The 17,245-nt window shown below is 58.2% G+C and overlaps 1 protein-coding gene across 1 annotated transcript; it reads left to right on the top strand.

Moving 5' to 3' along the window:
- Positions 1–4,163: 4,163 nt before the first annotated feature.
- LCN15 (lipocalin 15) lies at positions 4,164–10,257 on the top strand. The gene is made up of 7 exons (XM_006900646.1): positions 4,164–4,265; positions 4,611–4,750; positions 4,910–4,980; positions 5,218–5,328; positions 5,935–6,036; positions 9,240–9,396; positions 10,098–10,257. Exons 1-7 carry the CDS (start codon positions 4,164–4,166, stop codon positions 10,255–10,257), a joined length of 843 nt encoding a protein of 280 aa, XP_006900708.1.
- The last annotated feature ends 6,988 nt before the right edge of the window (positions 10,258–17,245 follow it).

Genomic DNA, 17,245 nt, shown 5'->3' with positions numbered 1-17,245 from the left:
TGGAAGAAGTACATCTGGAAGCCAGGATGTTCCTTAGAAGTGAGGATGGCGAGACTGTTTCCTGCGCTTTGTTATCTGAAGGGTCAGTTCCCGGTGAAGGCTATCATGCTTAGTAAAAGAGAAAGTCAGCAAAAAGGAGGAAGGCCTTTAATGACATGGACCGACCCTGGCTGCACCCACAGCCTTGACGTTGACATAGCAGCACCGGTGAGGACATACATGCAGGACACGGCAGTGTCTGTGTGTCACCGGCCTTGACATTGACAAAGCAGCACCGGTGAGGACATGCAGGACACGGCAGTGTCTGTATGTCACTGTGAGCCAGTGCTGAGTCAGAGGCAACCAATAAATCAGTCCTGGGAGGTTTGCCAATCCCAAGGATAGTTCTTGGTACTGACCCTGAGCTGCACATGGGGTCTGCTTGCTGGGGGGGGGGCTCCCTAAACTGTTGGTCTCGGGACATCCTCCCTTGTGGGGGACAGGGCCTGAGCACTGGCTTGGGCACGTCAGGGGCAAGGACAAAGTCCTGCTGGCTATGGGTTTGCCTCTGCAGGGGAGGTAGCAGGGGGTTGATTCTGAGCCCAGAGACCCTGTCCCTCTGTCCAGGTGTGCAGAGGGACTATGGGGACTTCTGCAGGCCACCTCCTCCCCCATCTCCAGCCAGGGTGGGTGTGGTCCCAGAAGGAGACCTGTTGTGGGATACGCTGCCACTTCTCTGAGGCAGGACCTGCTGTCTGAGGAAGCTGCCCAGGGAGTCCAGGAGGTCTTGGTGGCCCTGATGTGTGGGCCCAGAAACCCGCAGGGGTCACTCCCCGCCACACTGAGTTCACCTCTGTGGCTTTATTGGCTAACTGTGTCTACAGGTGGCGCTCATGCGGTGTCACAGCTTCTGGAAGGGAGTGGGAGGAGGCTTTAGCTCTTGTCCCCCTCCTGTCAGTGTTCCTGCTTGCAGGAACAGTTGTGACTCCAGCCTATCTACCAGCTGACACCACTGGGAAAGGTGAGACCACTTTGCAGGGTGGCTTCCCTTTCAAAGCCCAGCAGGTCCACGTAGAGCTCCTGGCTCCTTGGAGGTGGAAAGGGTGGCGGCCCTCCTGGTGCCAGCTTTGGGGTGCTGCCCTCACCGACAGCTGTGACCAGACGCAGACGTGACTGGCTCAGGTGGCTGAAGGCTGTCCTGTGGAGCTGTCTATGTGTGCTGGCAGGACAGGGTCAGGGGTGGAGGGCAGGTGATGTGAGCCGGAGCACTGCAGTGCCGGGTCTCCCATCTGGGGCCAGGGCCCTACCTCTTCTTCTTCCCCGTGGCAGAGCTGTCATGGGAAATTGAAGGCCCCCACCCTCTAGACAGGAAGCCATCAGAGAGAGCTGTAGAGGAGGCCAGGCCCCAGATGGTCATTGATAAGGTGACCCACACCTGTGTCACCACAACATCAAGAAAACAAAATCTTCACCACAGGCAACACGATGTCAGATGGAGAGGAGATGGAAACTTTTAATGACTTGCTTAGCTCCTCAGTCAACACTCCCAGAACCAGCAGTCACGGGACATATAGCATTGTAGTCAGGGATCTCACCAAAGTCCTGAAGAAGACTTTGTCAGTTTAAAGCCCGGGGTGTGGTTGATTAAAGGCATGGTCTTTCCAGTCACCAGCTGTGCATTTGAGAGCTGGACAGTGAATGGGGACGACAGCAGAAGAACGGATGCACTTGAGTTGTGGTGTTGAAAAGTGCTGAATATCCCATGGACGGCTAAGACATCACCCAGATGAGTAGCCACAGTCTCCTTGGAGGCAAAGACGGGGAAGTTTCATCTCACGTATTTTGGGCATTTTGCTAGGAGAGGCTAGTCCTTGGAAAGAGACCTTATGCTTGGAAGGTGGAGACTCTACAAAGGATAGGAAGACCCTCAACAAGATGGACTGATTAATATCTGTGACAAAGGACTAAAATGTGTTGAAGATGACCAGGATGGTGCAGGACGGGACTTAGTTCAGATCTGCTGTTCACAGGGTCGCTGTGGGTGGTACTGACTTGGCAGCACTTAACAAGGCCCACAGATGCTGAAAGGCTCAGGACCTTCCCAGGAGCCTGCAGTGAAGCTTTGCCCTGAGCTGGAAGTTCTTCCTGACAGGCGCTGCCTTGGTTGCAGCGAACCTCGTGGTCTGGAAGGTTTCTGCTAGCTCCCAGCATGCCCTGTTCCCTGGGTTGTTCCCTCCTCTGCACAGCTGTCAGCTCTCCCTCCCCCTCCTGTGTGGAGCCCCCATGTGAGCTGCCTCTGTCCCCATTTCTCTAGCTTCTTCCGTCCTCTATTTATAGCTGCTACACTGTAACACGTGCTCCTGTCTCATGACTTGTCCACTTTCACTTTTCCTTTGCAGAATTTTTGTGGGAAATCAGATAGTCACAAATGTTGTAACTAAAACTTCAGAAAGATCTGACAAAAATCACCGATGATATAGACACCAGCAGAAAGAAAAACATTGCCAGCTTGTGTGAAGCCACATGATTCCAAGTGTCACTGTACTTGACCGTTAGTGACAGCTGTGGCCAGAGTCAGGGGAGGCTTAAAAGTGACTTCGGATTCTTGCATTTACCCTGTAGGCACTTGAAAGCTGTGCTTATAGAGCATGTTTTCATTGTTTTAACGAACTTCTGGGGCTATTCTTCTTAGAAAAACCAATCATTACATCTTAAATACTGCACAGACATTTAATAAAAAGGCATTTTGGTATCATCCCCTTTGACGGTGTCACACGTACGGCGCACACCCCTCCTGGAATGACATGACTGTTTGTTGGGGTGTGTAGTGATATAAGGGCGCTGGTGACACAGTGGTTAGAGTGCTTGGATGCAAACTGGAAGGTTAGAGGTTTGAGCCCAGCAGCTGCTCTGAGGGAGGCTGAAGCACTGTGCTCCCCTAAGATTCACGGTGCTGGAAACCCTGTGGGCAGCTGTCCTGTGTCCTGCGGGGTCACTGTCGGTGCCAGTGGGTGTGTGGAGCTGTATTTCAGGGTGGGAGCCCTGGTAGCACAGTGGTGAAGTGTTGTGCTGCTAACCAAACGATCCTTGGGTTGAACTGACCAGCCCTCCTAAGGAGAGTGAGCGGCAGCTTCAGGACCCTGGTCAGGGGTCTCCCAAGTGGGAACCATACGCCGCAGGGGGGCTTTGTTTTGGCACGTAGTTCATTCTCCCAAGTGACTGACAACGTGGAGTACATTTCCACACAGTTCTTTTCCGTCCTTATCTCTTCTTTGGGAAAATCTTAAAGTATCTCATCCTTTTCTATGGGAGAATTTCTTATCAAGTCTTGAGAATGCTTGATCCATTCTGAATAGTCTTGTCAGAGGTCTGGATGCAGACACTCATCTGAGCTTCTCACTTCCTGCCCAGGTGACTCAGGGCACCTGGGAGACCAGGTAAAGACAGGAGTGGGAGCAGGCTCTTTGTGCCCCCCTCCCCCACCGCGTCCAGGAACTGACTCCATCAACTCTGGGGTCTGCTCGGGGCTGTCCCGGTGCTGTCCTCCAGGGCGTGAGCCCCCTCTGACCAGGTGCTCATAGGGCTTCTCCTCCAGGCCTCTGGGGCTGTGAGGGAGCTCAGACAAGTGGCTGCTCCCCTGCCCTGTGCCTCCCTGGCGTCAGCTCGCCGGCACACTTATGCAACTGGCGATAAGAGATGGCTGGCTATAATACCCCCAGTGCCTGGCCCAGCCCCCCACCCCCACCCTGAACGTGCCTGTAAGAAGCTCAGTGTGGGGGAGGTGGGGCTCAGGAATGAAGGACAAACAGGCCTTGACCACCCCTCAGAAGTGGCCAGTACCCCCTTGCTGGGGATGGGATAGAAGGACACAGCTGGGGGGGGCTGTTGGCCACAGAATGCTGGCGTCCAGCTGTGTTCCAGCCTCTCAGCTAACCCTGCTGGACCCCCCCAGCAAGTGACCCCTGGTGAGCCTGGGGTCAAACTCTCAGCCACAAAGTCTGGTGCTCAGCTAACTGTAGTCCTGCCAACAGTGGCAGGGACCCGCAGGGAACAAGGGACAGATTGTGTCGGACCTGGGGGGCAGGGGGGGGCTTCCGCCCCTCACAAACCTGCTCCTCCAGGGAGCTTGGGGCTGGGCTGGGCTATAAAGCCTGGGCCCGTGGGGGCTGAGGGCACGTATCGGGATGAAGTCCACCCTGGTCCTGCTGGGCCCCTTCCTGGTTCTCTTGTGCATGTCTGAAGCTCAGACTGAAGTCCTGGTGCAGCCAAACTTTGATGCCAAAAAGGTACCAGGGACCCTGCAAGTGGGTGCTTTGCTGAGCCCTTGCCAGAAACAATAAGCAAGGCAGTTGTAACAGAAACCAAGCTGTGCCAGGCACAGACCCCTTCTCTATCTCATCCTCCAACATCCCTGGTGGGGAGTGGGGATCAGGGATGGCCATGCCCAATGAGGACAATGACTCTGAGGGGCTGTGGCCTGCAGAGGTGAACAGGGGACCCAGCGAGTGGACACTCACAGTTCCCAGGCTGCACAGTGGTTCCCTGGGTGCTGGGTGTGTGCCCCTCGCCACCTGCGTCTCATGGTGGGGGAGGGCCAGCTGCCCAGCACAGCCTGTCACAAACCTGCCCAGTTCTCAGGCCTCTGGTATGTGGTGGCCATGGTGTCGGACTGCAAGGTGTTTCTCGGCAAGAAGGACCATCTGCTGATGTCCACACGGACCATCCAGACCAAGGAGGACGGTAGCCTCCACTTCCACATGGAGTTCCCTCGGTGAGCTGGTGGGCAGGGGGCACCGGGTGAGGGGACGGGGCAGGGGGGACGGAGTGGGGAGGACCAGGTGGTTGAGAGGTAGCTGGTGAGGTTGGAGGTCGGGAGGGGGGAGGGGTCGGGAGTGAGTAGCACCTGAGGGCCGGCCACCTGTGGACCCAGGGTTGATGGCTGCAACCAGGTGGACACAGAGTACCTGAAGGTGGGCTCTGATGGCCACTTCCGCGCCCCGGGTAAGTGCACCCTTGGCCTGTTACCCGAAGGGGAGCCGTGGAACCTCCTTCTGGTCCTGGGAGACCCCAGTCCACCACCAACTTCCATCAGCTGCTTGGCCCCGCCCCTACACCTCCCCATCCTGGCACATGGGGGAGAGTCGTGTCTGCACCCCTCTTTTGGCCTGACCTGGTCCACAGTTCCACACCCGGCCCCTCCCCCTCCCCCTCCCCCTTGTCTGGTCTGTTGGTCTGTAGCCTTGGGCTACCTGGACGTTCGAGTGGCCGACACGGATTACAGCTCGTTTGCAGTGGTCTACATCTACAAGGAGCTGGAGGGGGTACTCAGCACCATGGTGCAACTGTACAGTGAGTGCCCACCCTATGCCAGCCCAAGACCCGGCTCTACCCTACCTCACCAGTACAGGCTCCCAAACCTCGACCTGCCCACGCCCAGGTTCCCCTGACCTGACTCACCAACGCAGACCCTGTCCTCTAGGACCCCATCCCTCCCCTTCCTGATCTCACCAGTACAGACCTCAAGCCTCACCCTGGCCCTGCCCCATGTGCCCGGTGCCTCCTTCCTGATTCCCTGCTCCCCACCCCACCCCCAGCCCCATCCAGCCCTCATCAGCATTCCCCTCTGCATCCTGGCCTCGATCACAAGTCGTGAGGCCAGGCAGGCAAGGGCTGATGTGACAGTGGGATTACTACCTGGAGTGGAGGTGGGAGTGGGGGAAGGTGAGATGAGAGACTGCAAGGGTGGGAGGGAATGAGGGGGGAGGGGGGTGTGGTGGCTCCAACTCTAGGGCTCCCAGGCCCCCAGCCTTGTGGACACCCTGGTGGTGTTATCAGAAGGCGCCATCTGCTGGCCAGGCCAGCACATCCCCAGTGGTGGCCTCTGAGATGCTGACCGCTGTGGATTCCTGGCACTCACACTGCCTCCTTGCTCAGAGCCGCCTTGCTCTGCCTCAGGTCGAACCCAGGACGCAAGTCCCGAGGCCATGAAGGCTTTTCAGGACTTCTACCCCACGGTGGGACTCCACGATGACATGATGGCCAAGTTGCCCAAGTCAGGTATGCCTCGCTGTCTGCCTCCGGGGGGCGCCCCCCACCACCAAAGGGGAGGGCTCCCTGAAGGTGACAGCCGATGGGCCAGCTCAGCCCCTCCCCTCCCCCTTTCATCCACAGATGCTTGCCCTCCAGCCGGCAAGGAGGAGCCCTGACCTTCAGGCCAGGTGGGGGCAGGCCCCCCTCCCTCCACCATGTCTCTCTCGCTTCCCTGGGAGGGAGTGCTCTGCTTGCGTCTCTTCTACCCATCTCTCCCTTCCGTTTCCTTGCCACCTGGGTCCCCGGCCTCATAGTCCCCTCCCCTGTTCCCCAGTCCTCCCCCCCCTTCTGTCTGGTGTCCCTCCTGTGGTCTGCAGTGCACAGAGCTTTCTGCGCAGGACTTTTGGGTGACCTGTGATGTGGGGCACCCTGCTAGTGGGGAACAGTTTGGGGTGCCCCTGGTTCATGGAGTGGTAGAGGCAACGTGCTGGTTTCTGTCTGCAGGGTGAGTCCAAGGAGCAGCAGGCTTTGTCCCCAGGAGAACATGGGGGCTCTGAGGAAGTGCCAAGCCTTGGACGACCCCTTCCCCTTGTCATCTATTCTCCCCCAGCCCCTTCCTCCCAATAAACAGATCCTGCACCTGAGGCTCCGTGGGTGTTTGGTGGTGTCCATCCAGGTCCCCGTGTGGCCTCTTAGTACCCTGTCTACACTGGCAAGTGCTGCTTACGTTGTACAGGCTTCTTGTTAGGAGCCGTCCAGTGGAGTGGGGCTCATGGCCACCCTGCGAACACTGGGCTGAACCTTGTCCTGTCCTGGCCAGTCCTCGCGTGTGTTGTGCCCAAGCCCGTTGTGCTGTCAGCCCACCTTGTTGTGGGTTGTCCTTTCTCTGGTCCTCCTTGAGGTCCTTCCCCACAACTGGCCCCTCCTGAAAGCGTGCTCAAAGACTCAGGATATTGGGTACCTAACGCCGCCTGTGGGAGGCAAAGCCAACACAGGGCCAAGGGCCTGCAGTGGGCCGTGCTGTGTGCCTTGAGGAGAGAGGAGGTGAGGCTGTGGAGGGGAGGCTGGCTGTTCACTTGACCTGCGTGGCTTCCTGGCTGAAGGGTGACAAGTGCCCACTGCCTGGAACCCATGGGCCACAGGCTGCAGGGAGCTCGAGGCACCCAGTGGAGACAGGCCTGAGCGAGGCCCCTTTGGGGTACACATGGACCCTGGTGCGGGGGCAGGAGGGGGCTAGCGTTGCGAGACTGTGGGGTTAGCTTGTTCTGGTTACTGTTAAGGGCAAACAGGGTACTTCTTAGAGGCAAGGTGGGTGCGGCTTGACCTCGCACACGCTGGACACTTTATCAGGAGTTGCCAGTCTTGGGAGAAGACCTCCTGCTGGGAAAGGTGGAGGGTCAGAGGAGGAGAGAAAGGCCCTCAGAGAGGTGACTGACACAGTGACTGTGGCAAGGGCCTGAGCACGTCAGACACGGTGAGGCTGGCGCCGGACGGACAGGGCTCAGGTCTGTTGTTCACAGGGTCACTGTGGGCCGTACTTGATGGCACCTAACAACAGCAGTCAATCACTTATGACGTATTTTATCTGACTCATAGCAACCCTGGCTGGTCTCCAGTCATCCTCAGGATTTAACCACTGTGTCCAGGAGCACTCGTGACCTAGTGGTAAGAAACTGTGCTGTAAACCCAAAGGCGTGTGATTCAAATCCACCAGCTGCTCCTAGAGCCAAGTTTGGGCAATCTCCTCCTGCGTGATTAACTGCCTCTGAAAGCCCACTGGAGCGTCAGCCACGGGTCAGCTCCCACTAGACGGTACGCAACGCCAAGTGTACAGTTCGGAGGCAGAAAGGCCATTCACCATGTTGTGTAGTTGTCACTGATGTCCACTTCCAGAGCTGCCGGTTGCCCCAACCCCACCTCCCAGCTCCACCAGTAAATGTGTAAATCTGTGTCCTCGTCCAGGGCAGATATTTCCAGGGTGGTGGGGGACCAGACCTCACGTGCTGCTTCAGGCCTGGTTTGTTTTGCTCAGTATCCCGGCTCACCTGTGCTGTTGTGGACCCCAGGGCCCGTCTCCCTTTTGGACAGCCGAGGACAGACAGGCCGTCCTGGGGAAGTGTGGCCAGAGAGCTCTTTAGAAGCAGGCACGCCGAGAGCATCTCACATACCGGGGGCACGTTGCCAGGAAGGGCCAGTCCCTGAAGAAGGACATCAGACTAAGGGGGTCTGAGCAAAGGAGAAGACGGCCTGGACAAGCACTGCCCAAGTGGCTGCAGCGGAGGTGGGAAGGACAGTGCGGGGCTTTGTTCTGTTGGACAGGAGTCATCGTGACTGGGCGTTGACTCAGTGGCACCTGATGACAGTAGTCCTTCACTGGATGGCCCCGTGTGCTTCCAGCACCTGCTTGTGGGCACCTGGCGTCCATCTCATGGGCTTGGTGAGGAGCAGGCTTGGCACCCACGTCTGTCTGCTCTCAGATCTCTCAGGTCACTGCTGGGGGAGGCAGGTTGCCAGTCAGAGCTGACCCATGCAGCCTCACCTCTAGAAGCCTTGGAATCAAGGTCACAGTGGCGGCCAGTGCCCCTGACTGCTCCCTGCCCCTGTGCCACTGAGACTTCCTTCCTCAGGTCAGGTGACACGTGGGCTCCTGCCTGTGGGCTTGGGATCCAAGCTGCCTCTCGGTGGCATGCAGTGAAGATGTTGTGACATCTCGCCCCTGCCCTGCCCACTCTGTCCTCCCTGGCTCCAAGGCCAGGTGCTCCGGGTTCTCACACTTCAAAGAGTCAGTGTTTGGAGCCGGAAGGCGACGGAGGCGGGCAGGGGTCCTGGTTCCAGAGCTGGAGCTGGGCCAAGATCACTGAGCCCTGCACGGTGGTTGCTTTCTTCCTGTGCAGCCCCCAGACGTGGAATCCTTACTTCCTGCCCTGCCTCTTGGCCTGAGTCCTGAGAGCCTCCCAGGGTTGGCCTGGGCCTGGGGCTGTGGAGGCCCCAACCCCACTGCTCCGGTAGCACTCCCAAGGTCCCGACTGGCCCTAGTTGCATGTGTTAGGGGCAGCGGTGGTGGCTGGGACCCCCTGGCCAAAGTGGGTTTCCACAGGCCCGAAGCAGATTTTTGCAGGTGCTATGAGACCCCCTCAGACCTTCTACTGAGTCAGCATCACCATAGGACTGCTCCAGTTGCTCCTGGCCCCAGTGGCACCCACACCTTAGCGTGGTCCTGACCCCCACAGGGTCCCCAGAGTTAGAGCCCCTCACTCCCCTCACCCCCCTCACCAAGGCTGTGAGCCTGGCCCTACAGGAACCAAGCTTCTGTGCCAGCCCTCACTGCCACATGTCCCTGTGGGCTTCATCCCTGCTGCCTGCCATCAGAGCTCAGGCCGACCAGAGGTGAGAGGGCGAGGCCAGCCCAGAGGGTTCAAGGCCAGCCTCGGAGGAACCTGGCAGCACAGTGGCTAATGGTACAGCTGCTACCTGGAAAGGTCGGGGTTCGAATCTTTGAGCTCACCCCAGGAGAGAATGAAGAGGCAGCCCCTCTGCGGGGTTCACTGAGTACAGACTCCTCCCCACGCCCGGTGGCAGCTTCCCTGGCTGGAGACTGAACGGAGGGGCAGTAGCCCAACTTTCTCCCAAGAGAGCAGTCAGGCCACCCAGTCAGTGGGCCGACCATGAGTGGGAGCTGAAGGTCATGGGTCTGGTTCTGGACAAGGCACCAGTGCTCCACTTTGCACAGGCCCAGGGCCTGCAGCCCTGGACTGGTGGGGACAGTGGTGGCACAGGGCCTAGGGCACAGGTTGGGGGAAGCTGGGCAGCTCAAGGACACGTGCTAATGGCAGGGCCCTGTATTTGAATCTTGGTTCTGCCCCTTCTGGACTGGATGTGCTAAGATGGAGTCTCTGAGGCTGGTACCCGCCATGTGGGGTGTTTGATGACCTGGGGACCCAGGCCTGGGCCTCTATGGTGCCTACACTTGAGAAGGGTGCACAAGAGGCCCTATCTCACAACATAGTGGGCTGCCATTTTGAGCACCCCCAGGCTGAGTCCCCCACCCTGTACCCCCAGGTGCCTCTCACTGCCTCTATGCTCCCCAGTACTGCCTGGCCCTGTGCCCCCAAGCTAGGCCCCCACCTCTATGCCACCCGGTGCTGCCTCACCCCACAGCCCCAGGCTAAGCATCCCTGCCTTGTGCCCCAAGTGCTGGCCCTCCCCGCCGAGGCCCGCTTACTGCTCACCCTCCACGATGCAGCTTGAGCTTCACCATCTGCCCAGGGTTCCCCTGGCTGCTCTGGAAGGTAGGGACCCCTCTTGCTGGGCCTCAGGGGGTGCTCAGCCAGGCTCCACCTTGTGATGCCTCAGCTGTGTGCAGAGTGCCCAGGCTTTGTGAGGTGCTAGGTGCATGTGGGAGCCCGGAGTCTGGGGCAAGGGTCCACCCACATGCTGGATACACCGTCAAGCTGCTGAGCCCTGGCCGGCCAGGTGGGTGTGGACATCTGAGCTTGTCCCATGTGGCCAGCTAGTGGGAACTGTATGATCAGAGTGCTGGGGACTGAAGGGCGTGGAGGGACCTACAGGGCCTTGGCTCTTCCCAGCTTGCTGCCCCGAGGTCCAGCGGGAAGCCTAACTCCCATCTGCTGTGCGTGTACAGCCCAGTGTCACCTGTGACACAGGTGGCAGTCAGCACAAGCTCACCAGCTCCAGTGGGAGCGAGCAGATCTGGGGGAGCGCACACCTATGTGTGAACACGCATCTGAGAGTACGCGTGTGTGTGCTCGTACCTGGCCCTGGGGGCCTGCAGATCTGTGTGTGCACTTCGAGTGTAAACACTGTGGATAACTGTGTCTGTGTGTGATGTGCACAGGGATGCACATCTGTGTATACCACGAGTGAGTGCTCCGTGCACGTGTATGTGTGTGTTGGGGATCACGTGAGTGTGTGCACCTCTGGGTGACTGCAGACACCTGAGTGTGTGTTCATCTGTGAATGTGGGAGTGTGCTGTGTGTGCACACCTGTGAGATCGAGCACACCTGGCAGTGTGTGTGTGTGTGCAGATCAAGCGGAGGAGGAGAGAGGAAGGGGAGATTGGATGCTGTCGCAGTGGGGTCTCACCTGTTCTGGAGGTCCTTGGAACGAGTTACTGCCTGCTCTTCCTTGCTTTCCTAGTCCCAGGTCACTAGACCTCAGGCCTCACTGCAGAGCCCCTGGTGTGTCCCTGTGGATGGCTGCCCCCCAGTGGTGCCAACCTGGCTGACAGCCCTGAGTGAGCATCCCTGGAGCAGTGGCCAGTGCCCCTCAGTGGGTTCTTTGCAGAAGGCCAGTGCCCTTGGATGGGTGTGGCCACTCCTGTAGGAGGGCTTGGTCCCCCTCATGGGTGTGGAGATCCCTGCAGGAGGAATCAGTTTGCCCAGTGGTGTCCTCTGTTGATTACGTAATGCGCTCTCTCAAATACAACCCAGGACTGAGGGCAGGAGGTGCTGAGAAGCTCTGTGAGCACACAGTGCTGTGAGGAATGGGGGCAGGGCTGCTGACCACCATCCTGGGCATCGTCACCTTGGGGCTCCAGGTGCAGGTGGGGGTGGCCATGCAGCCACACCTGACAGTCACAAGGTAGCACCATTTTCTTAGGGGACGATGTCAAGGCAGGGTGTCTAGAGCTGTCCCTGTCCTTCCAAACCTCACTCAGGCTGCCCAGGGAGTACCAGTGAGTCAAGGAGCCTGGTTGGGTCTGGAGCTCACACCTGGCCAGTGCCTCCCTATAAGGTATGAGCATTGACACCTGAGGGACCAGTCTTGGCTGCCAGAGACACCTGAGGGCAGTTCTGATGGCAGCCTGGTGCTGGCCTCCCCTGATAGAGCCCAGCTCTCCCTCTCAATGAAACAAACAACCAAACAGCCTGGTCGAACTAGGGATGTGTTTGCTTGGAGATTTGGGAGCAGCGTGAGGTCTGGGTGTGGGGTTTGGAGGGCAGGCATAGGAGGAAGGCCCTCCCTCCTGAGGTCCAGGTGTGACGTGATGGGGCATGGGGGAGAGCATCAGGGGGGCATATCAAGGAGGCCACCCCCCCATCACTCACAGGACCTCATTTTGCCTTGACCCCTCCTGTGAGGTGAGACTGTGACCTCAGTTTTTGGATCAGTAAACTGCGGCTCAGGGTTTGCCTGAGGCCACAGTGCTAGGGCTCCCACCCCTCAGCCTGGGCTGTAGCTCCTAGCCAGGGGGTTGCACGAACCCCTCTTCCTGCTGCAGGAGCTCGTCTGGGGGAGCAGCACCCCAGCCTGCCCTGCTTTCACGGCTCCCCTGCAGGAGGGCTGTCTTTGAACTGCATCAGCTCTGCTCTGAATAAACCTCTGGGTCAAAGCCAGGATTGTGCTGTCTTCCTGGAGGACGGGGTGCACAGAGATGCGGGGGCCCAGCAGGGCACAGTCAGTGCCTGTGAGTTACTGGAGAAGCATTTTGGGAACACAAGAGACCAGCTGTGTGAGCAGAGTCATGTCTCACAGATGAGTAGAGACCCAGGTGTGTGTGGGGACACACTGGTGAGGTTCGAGGTGAACCCCTTCTGGTCTCTTCCAGCTAAAGGGGACCCCGGCATTCCACACCTTGTGGCAGGCCCCTCCCATCTCTGTTCATCTGCACTTGGTGTGTCCCCTCTTTGTCTCTTGCAAGGACACTGGCCATTGCTTTAGGGCTCACCCTGCTCCAAAGTGGTGCACATGGTTTAAGCGCTTGAGAACCAGCTGAACGGTTGGTGGTTCAACTCCACCCGAGGTCCCTCAGAAGACACAGGACTGACAGTTCACTTCTGGAAGATCTCAGCTTTAAAGCGCCACGGAGCGGTCCTGCCCTCCCATGTGGGGTCCAGGGATCAGGATCACTTGGGGGCAGCTCTTCACTGATCCGCTTGTCCTTCCTGGAATTTAGCTTGTGAGGACCCTCTTCTGTGGTCAGGATGCAGGCATGTCCACTGTCAGCTTCCATCATGCCCTCCTCTGGCCACCTCAGGTCCCCCCATTTAAGGTAGCCTGCCTTGAGCGGGAACCTGCCTGACCCTGGATTGGATGTTGGACTCTGAATCCCTGTCTGTCTCCGCTAGGGAGACCGAGGATGTGTGACATTTACCTGAGCCCCAGGGGCCAGATGTGCCAGGAGGAACGTGGAGCAAACTCATACGGGGACCTGGAGCTCAGGGCACAGACCAGGGGACAGGTCCAGGCTGATCACCAGTTTGCCCAGGCATTGTGAGAGGGACAAAGGCTTTGGCCACTGTGACAGCCTCCCATCTCTTTCCATTCATTTACTCATCCTTTGTCCATCCAACCACTACCCACCCATCACCCATCCATGCATCCATCTATCCATCCACCGTCATCGATCCATTATACATCATCCATCCATTGTTCATGTGTCATCATGTATCAACCATGCATGCATCCCCCACCATCCGTTGACCATCTATATATCTGTTCACCATCCATTGTCCAACTATCCATCTTCTATTCTCCTGTCTTTACACCACCATCTATCTGCCACTCTTTAATCTGCCGTCCATTTTCCTACCACTCATCTCTCCTATCTTTTAACCATCTGCATATCTAGCTGACCATGTCTCACCTCTCCATATGCATCACATCAACCTCTCTTTACCTCTGTATTTTTCTCTATCCTCTCTCTCCCCCTCCCTGTTCCCTGCCTCTCTTGAACCCCTTGCCCCCTCATTCACCATCTTTTGCTCTTTACTTGTGTGTTGTAGGGCCCTTGTGTCTTGTCTGATGGTGAGGGTCACCACCTATGCTGAAGAAGTGGTCCTGTGGGCAAAGATAAGACATGAAATGTGTGTGGGTGGTCTGGATTCATGCCCAACGATGACCAGGATGGTCAGCTGGCCACCCTCCAGCGTCTTCTTTGAACGGCTGGTCAGCCATGTGCTGATTTCGGGACTATTGTGCTTTTGAAAGGGCCTGAAGGCATTCTCAGGGTGGGAAGTATGTCATCCTGGCCCATTCCTCTGTGCCAGATGGTACAGTCTGTGTGGGTGCAGACATCATTCCCACCCATGCTGACTGGGGCCTGGGCACCCTTGCCCTGTGCTGAACCTGGAGCCATTAGGGCTGGGCCGTGGCCAGCTGGGTGAGATGCCACCAGTCTGAGGTCCTGTTGCTGTACTTCCTGGGCAGGACTCCAAGCTTGCTGTGACCACAAGCCAGGCTACCAGGCATCACCAAAGACCACCAGCCCACACTCTCAAAGAGCTTCTTCTGGGGCCAGACCCTCCTGAGATTCCTCTTGGCTATCCTGTAGGTCCCCTCAGTGTCCAGTCTGGTACTGCCTGTCCTCTGCAGAATCACTGCCCACACCACCCACCCTTCATCCAGCAGCTGCCCCTGGGGCTCCCTGACAGCAGCAGGCACGATGCAGATGAGTGAATGAGGGTCTATGTGTTCGAACATAGGGGACCCTGACTGATCATCTGGGGGTAGATGAGCCTCACGTGGCTGTGCTGTGCTGCCAGGTCTGCTTAGTGGGCAGCAGCTGCCCTTCTGTGCCCAGTGTCCGTGCTGCTGGGGGGTATAAAGCCAGGCCCCTGGGCAGAGGAGAGGCTTTGGGCTCCGGAAACATGGACAGCAGGGTTCTGGCTATGCTGCTGGGACTCTGTGCGGGGCTGGTGGCCCGAGCTCAGGATGCTGTGCGCAAGGAAGCCAGTCACCCTGATTTTGACCTCATTAAGGTACTCCTTGAGCTCCTGGGGCATGGGGTCCTGGGCAGGTCACAGACGACCCATTCTTCAGGATTTGGTATTCCAGAACCTTCCATTTCCTCCAGGAGGTGCTCATAGTGTGGGCCCCCTCTCCCTGAACTTTCTGTTTTCTGTCTCACCTTCACTGGGAGGGCTGGCCCGTCCTCCACGCAGGAGACCTGTGGAGGCTGGACACCACTCTCTGCCAGCACCCTGTCTCTAGTTCTCAGGACTCTGGTATGAGATCGCCACAGCCTCCAAGCTGAGTTATCAGGTCATCATGGACAACAAGGTGAAGAAGGTGGGTGCGGTACTAGTCGAGCTGAAAGGAAAGACTTTGACCCTGACTTCTGCTTTTGACAAGTAAGTGAGGGGGCCAGGGGAGCTTCCTCTGTCTGGGGGGATCCTCTCAGCCCCATGCATCGGCTTGGTCTGCTTCAGGGCCCGAGAGGGTGGGATGAAACCCTGTCTAGCCAGTGCCTGGGGCTCCTCCTGCTCCCACCCTGGACATCTGGACGTATGCCCAAGGCTGATTGTGGTCAGGGACAGTAGCAGGGGCTGGACTCCCAGCTCGGGGCTGACTGCCCATTGCAATGGCCACTCCAAAAGGTGAAGGGGTGACAGACTCTCCTTGAGAGGTATTGGAAGCAGAGCCTGGACCTTTCTCCCACAAGCCCCTTGGTGTGGGGTGTCACCACCCTGATCCCATTAGTGCCCACCGGCGGGAGTGTCCTGCACCCCTCAGGGATGCCCTGGGTGTATCTGAAAGGAGCACCAGTCTTCACGTGGAGGGGTGGTCCCCACTCCTCTCTTGAGGTTCAACTCCAGGTGGTGATGGGGGCACCTCACAGCCAAAGTGCTGGGACCCTGCTGTGGTGTCCTGCAGGCGGGCCGTCCCTGGGGCATGCTGTTCTGCAGATGGGTGGCCTGTCCCATGAGCACACTGTCCTGTGGGTGGGTGGGCTGTCATGCAGGTGGGCTATCCCAGGGACACGTTCTGTGGGTGGGCAGGCTGTCCAAGGAACATGCTATCCAGTAGGTGGGTGGCCGTCCTGTGGGTGGGCTGTCCCAAGGATGTGTTATCCTGTGGTCAGGGGGCTTTGGTGGCCCTGGCTTTGCGCATCTACTGTCTTCCAGCCTGAAGCACTGTGTGAAGGAGGTGGACCAGGCCTCACAGGGGGATGTCCCGGGGAGTTACAAGGTGTCCCAAGAGTCAGGTGAGGAGCCCCGTGCCTGGCTGCCTGGTCCCCACACTCTGTGCAGACACCCCTACCTCCCTGGCTCATCCCACTGGGCTGTGTGGCTTTGGGGGGAGATGACCAGACCCCTGAGGGCAGAACCAGTCTCTGGCACTGGCAGCTGCCTGGGTCAGAGGCCCTGATTGTGGTTCCTGAGGGACCGTGCGAGGGTCCTGGAGCCCAGAGGCCTGAGCCACCCACGTCCTCAGCAGCTGACCGCCATCTCCAGGGTCAACGTGAGCAGGTGTCTGCAGGCGTGCCTCTGTCCCTGTGTGTGTCTGTGCGTGTGTCTCTGCCCCTGTGTGAGTGTGTCTGTGCGTGTGCCTCTGTCCCTGTGTGAGTGTCTGTGCGTGTGCCTCTGTCCCTGTGTGAATGTGTCTGCATGCGTGCCTCTGTCCCTGTGTGAGTGTGTCTGTGCGTGTGCCTCTGTGCGTGTGCCTCTGTCCCTGTGTGAGTGTGTCTGTGCGCGTGCCTCTGTCCCTGCGTGAGTGTGTCTGTGCGTGTGCCTCTGTCCCTGTGTGAGTGTGTCTCTGTCCCTGTGCTGTATGTGAGTATGTGAGTGTGTGTGCAGAAGTACATGTAATGTGTGTGTCTGTCCCTCTGTGGGTGTGTATACACATGTGTACATGTGTCTCTGTCTCTCTGTGAATGTGTGGATGTGGATGTCTGTCCCTGTGTGCATGTGTGTCTGTGCTGTCTGCCAGCATGTGTACACGTGTGTCCGCAGCTGTGTCTTTGTCCTCTGTATGAGGTGGGCAAGTGCCCCATGGAGGCATATGGGGCTCCGTGAAGGGGAACTGGGCCCCTGAAGGCCCTCAGTGAAGCTGTATCCTGCAGGAAGCAGAGATGTCCACGTGCTGTCCACGGACTACAAGACCTATGCCATCATGGATGTGACCCTGCACAAAGAAGGCACCACCCAGAAGATCATGAAGCTCTATAGTAAACATGCATGCCAGGGCCAAGGCATCCATTTGTCCACTGGCTCCTCCTTGGGGCCTCCTGTCCTGGCCCTGGGTCACTGGCTTTCAAATGAGGTGGAGGGAGTTGTGGCCCCACCCAAGCTTACCATTCTTGTCCCCTTGCAGGCCGGAACCTGAGCAGCAATGAAGAGGCCATGAAGGAGTTCCGGAAGGTGGCCATGGAGAACGGCTTCTCAGAGGAGAACATATACACGCTGGAGCAGAACTGTGAGCTCTGTCCCGGCCCAAAGCTGGGCCTGGGCCCACCCCCCACCCCTGAGCCAGGGCTGCCCCCACCCCCACCCC

Source organism: Elephantulus edwardii, unplaced genomic scaffold (assembly GCF_000299155.1).
Source record: "Elephantulus edwardii isolate Elephantulus edwardi_28Jun2011 unplaced genomic scaffold, EleEdw1.0 scaffold00289, whole genome shotgun sequence".
NCBI classification, from domain to species: Eukaryota; Metazoa; Chordata; class Mammalia; order Macroscelidea; family Macroscelididae; genus Elephantulus; species Elephantulus edwardii.
Note: the sequence above shows the minus strand (reverse complement) of the source record. Positions and strands in the feature narration are given on the sequence as shown.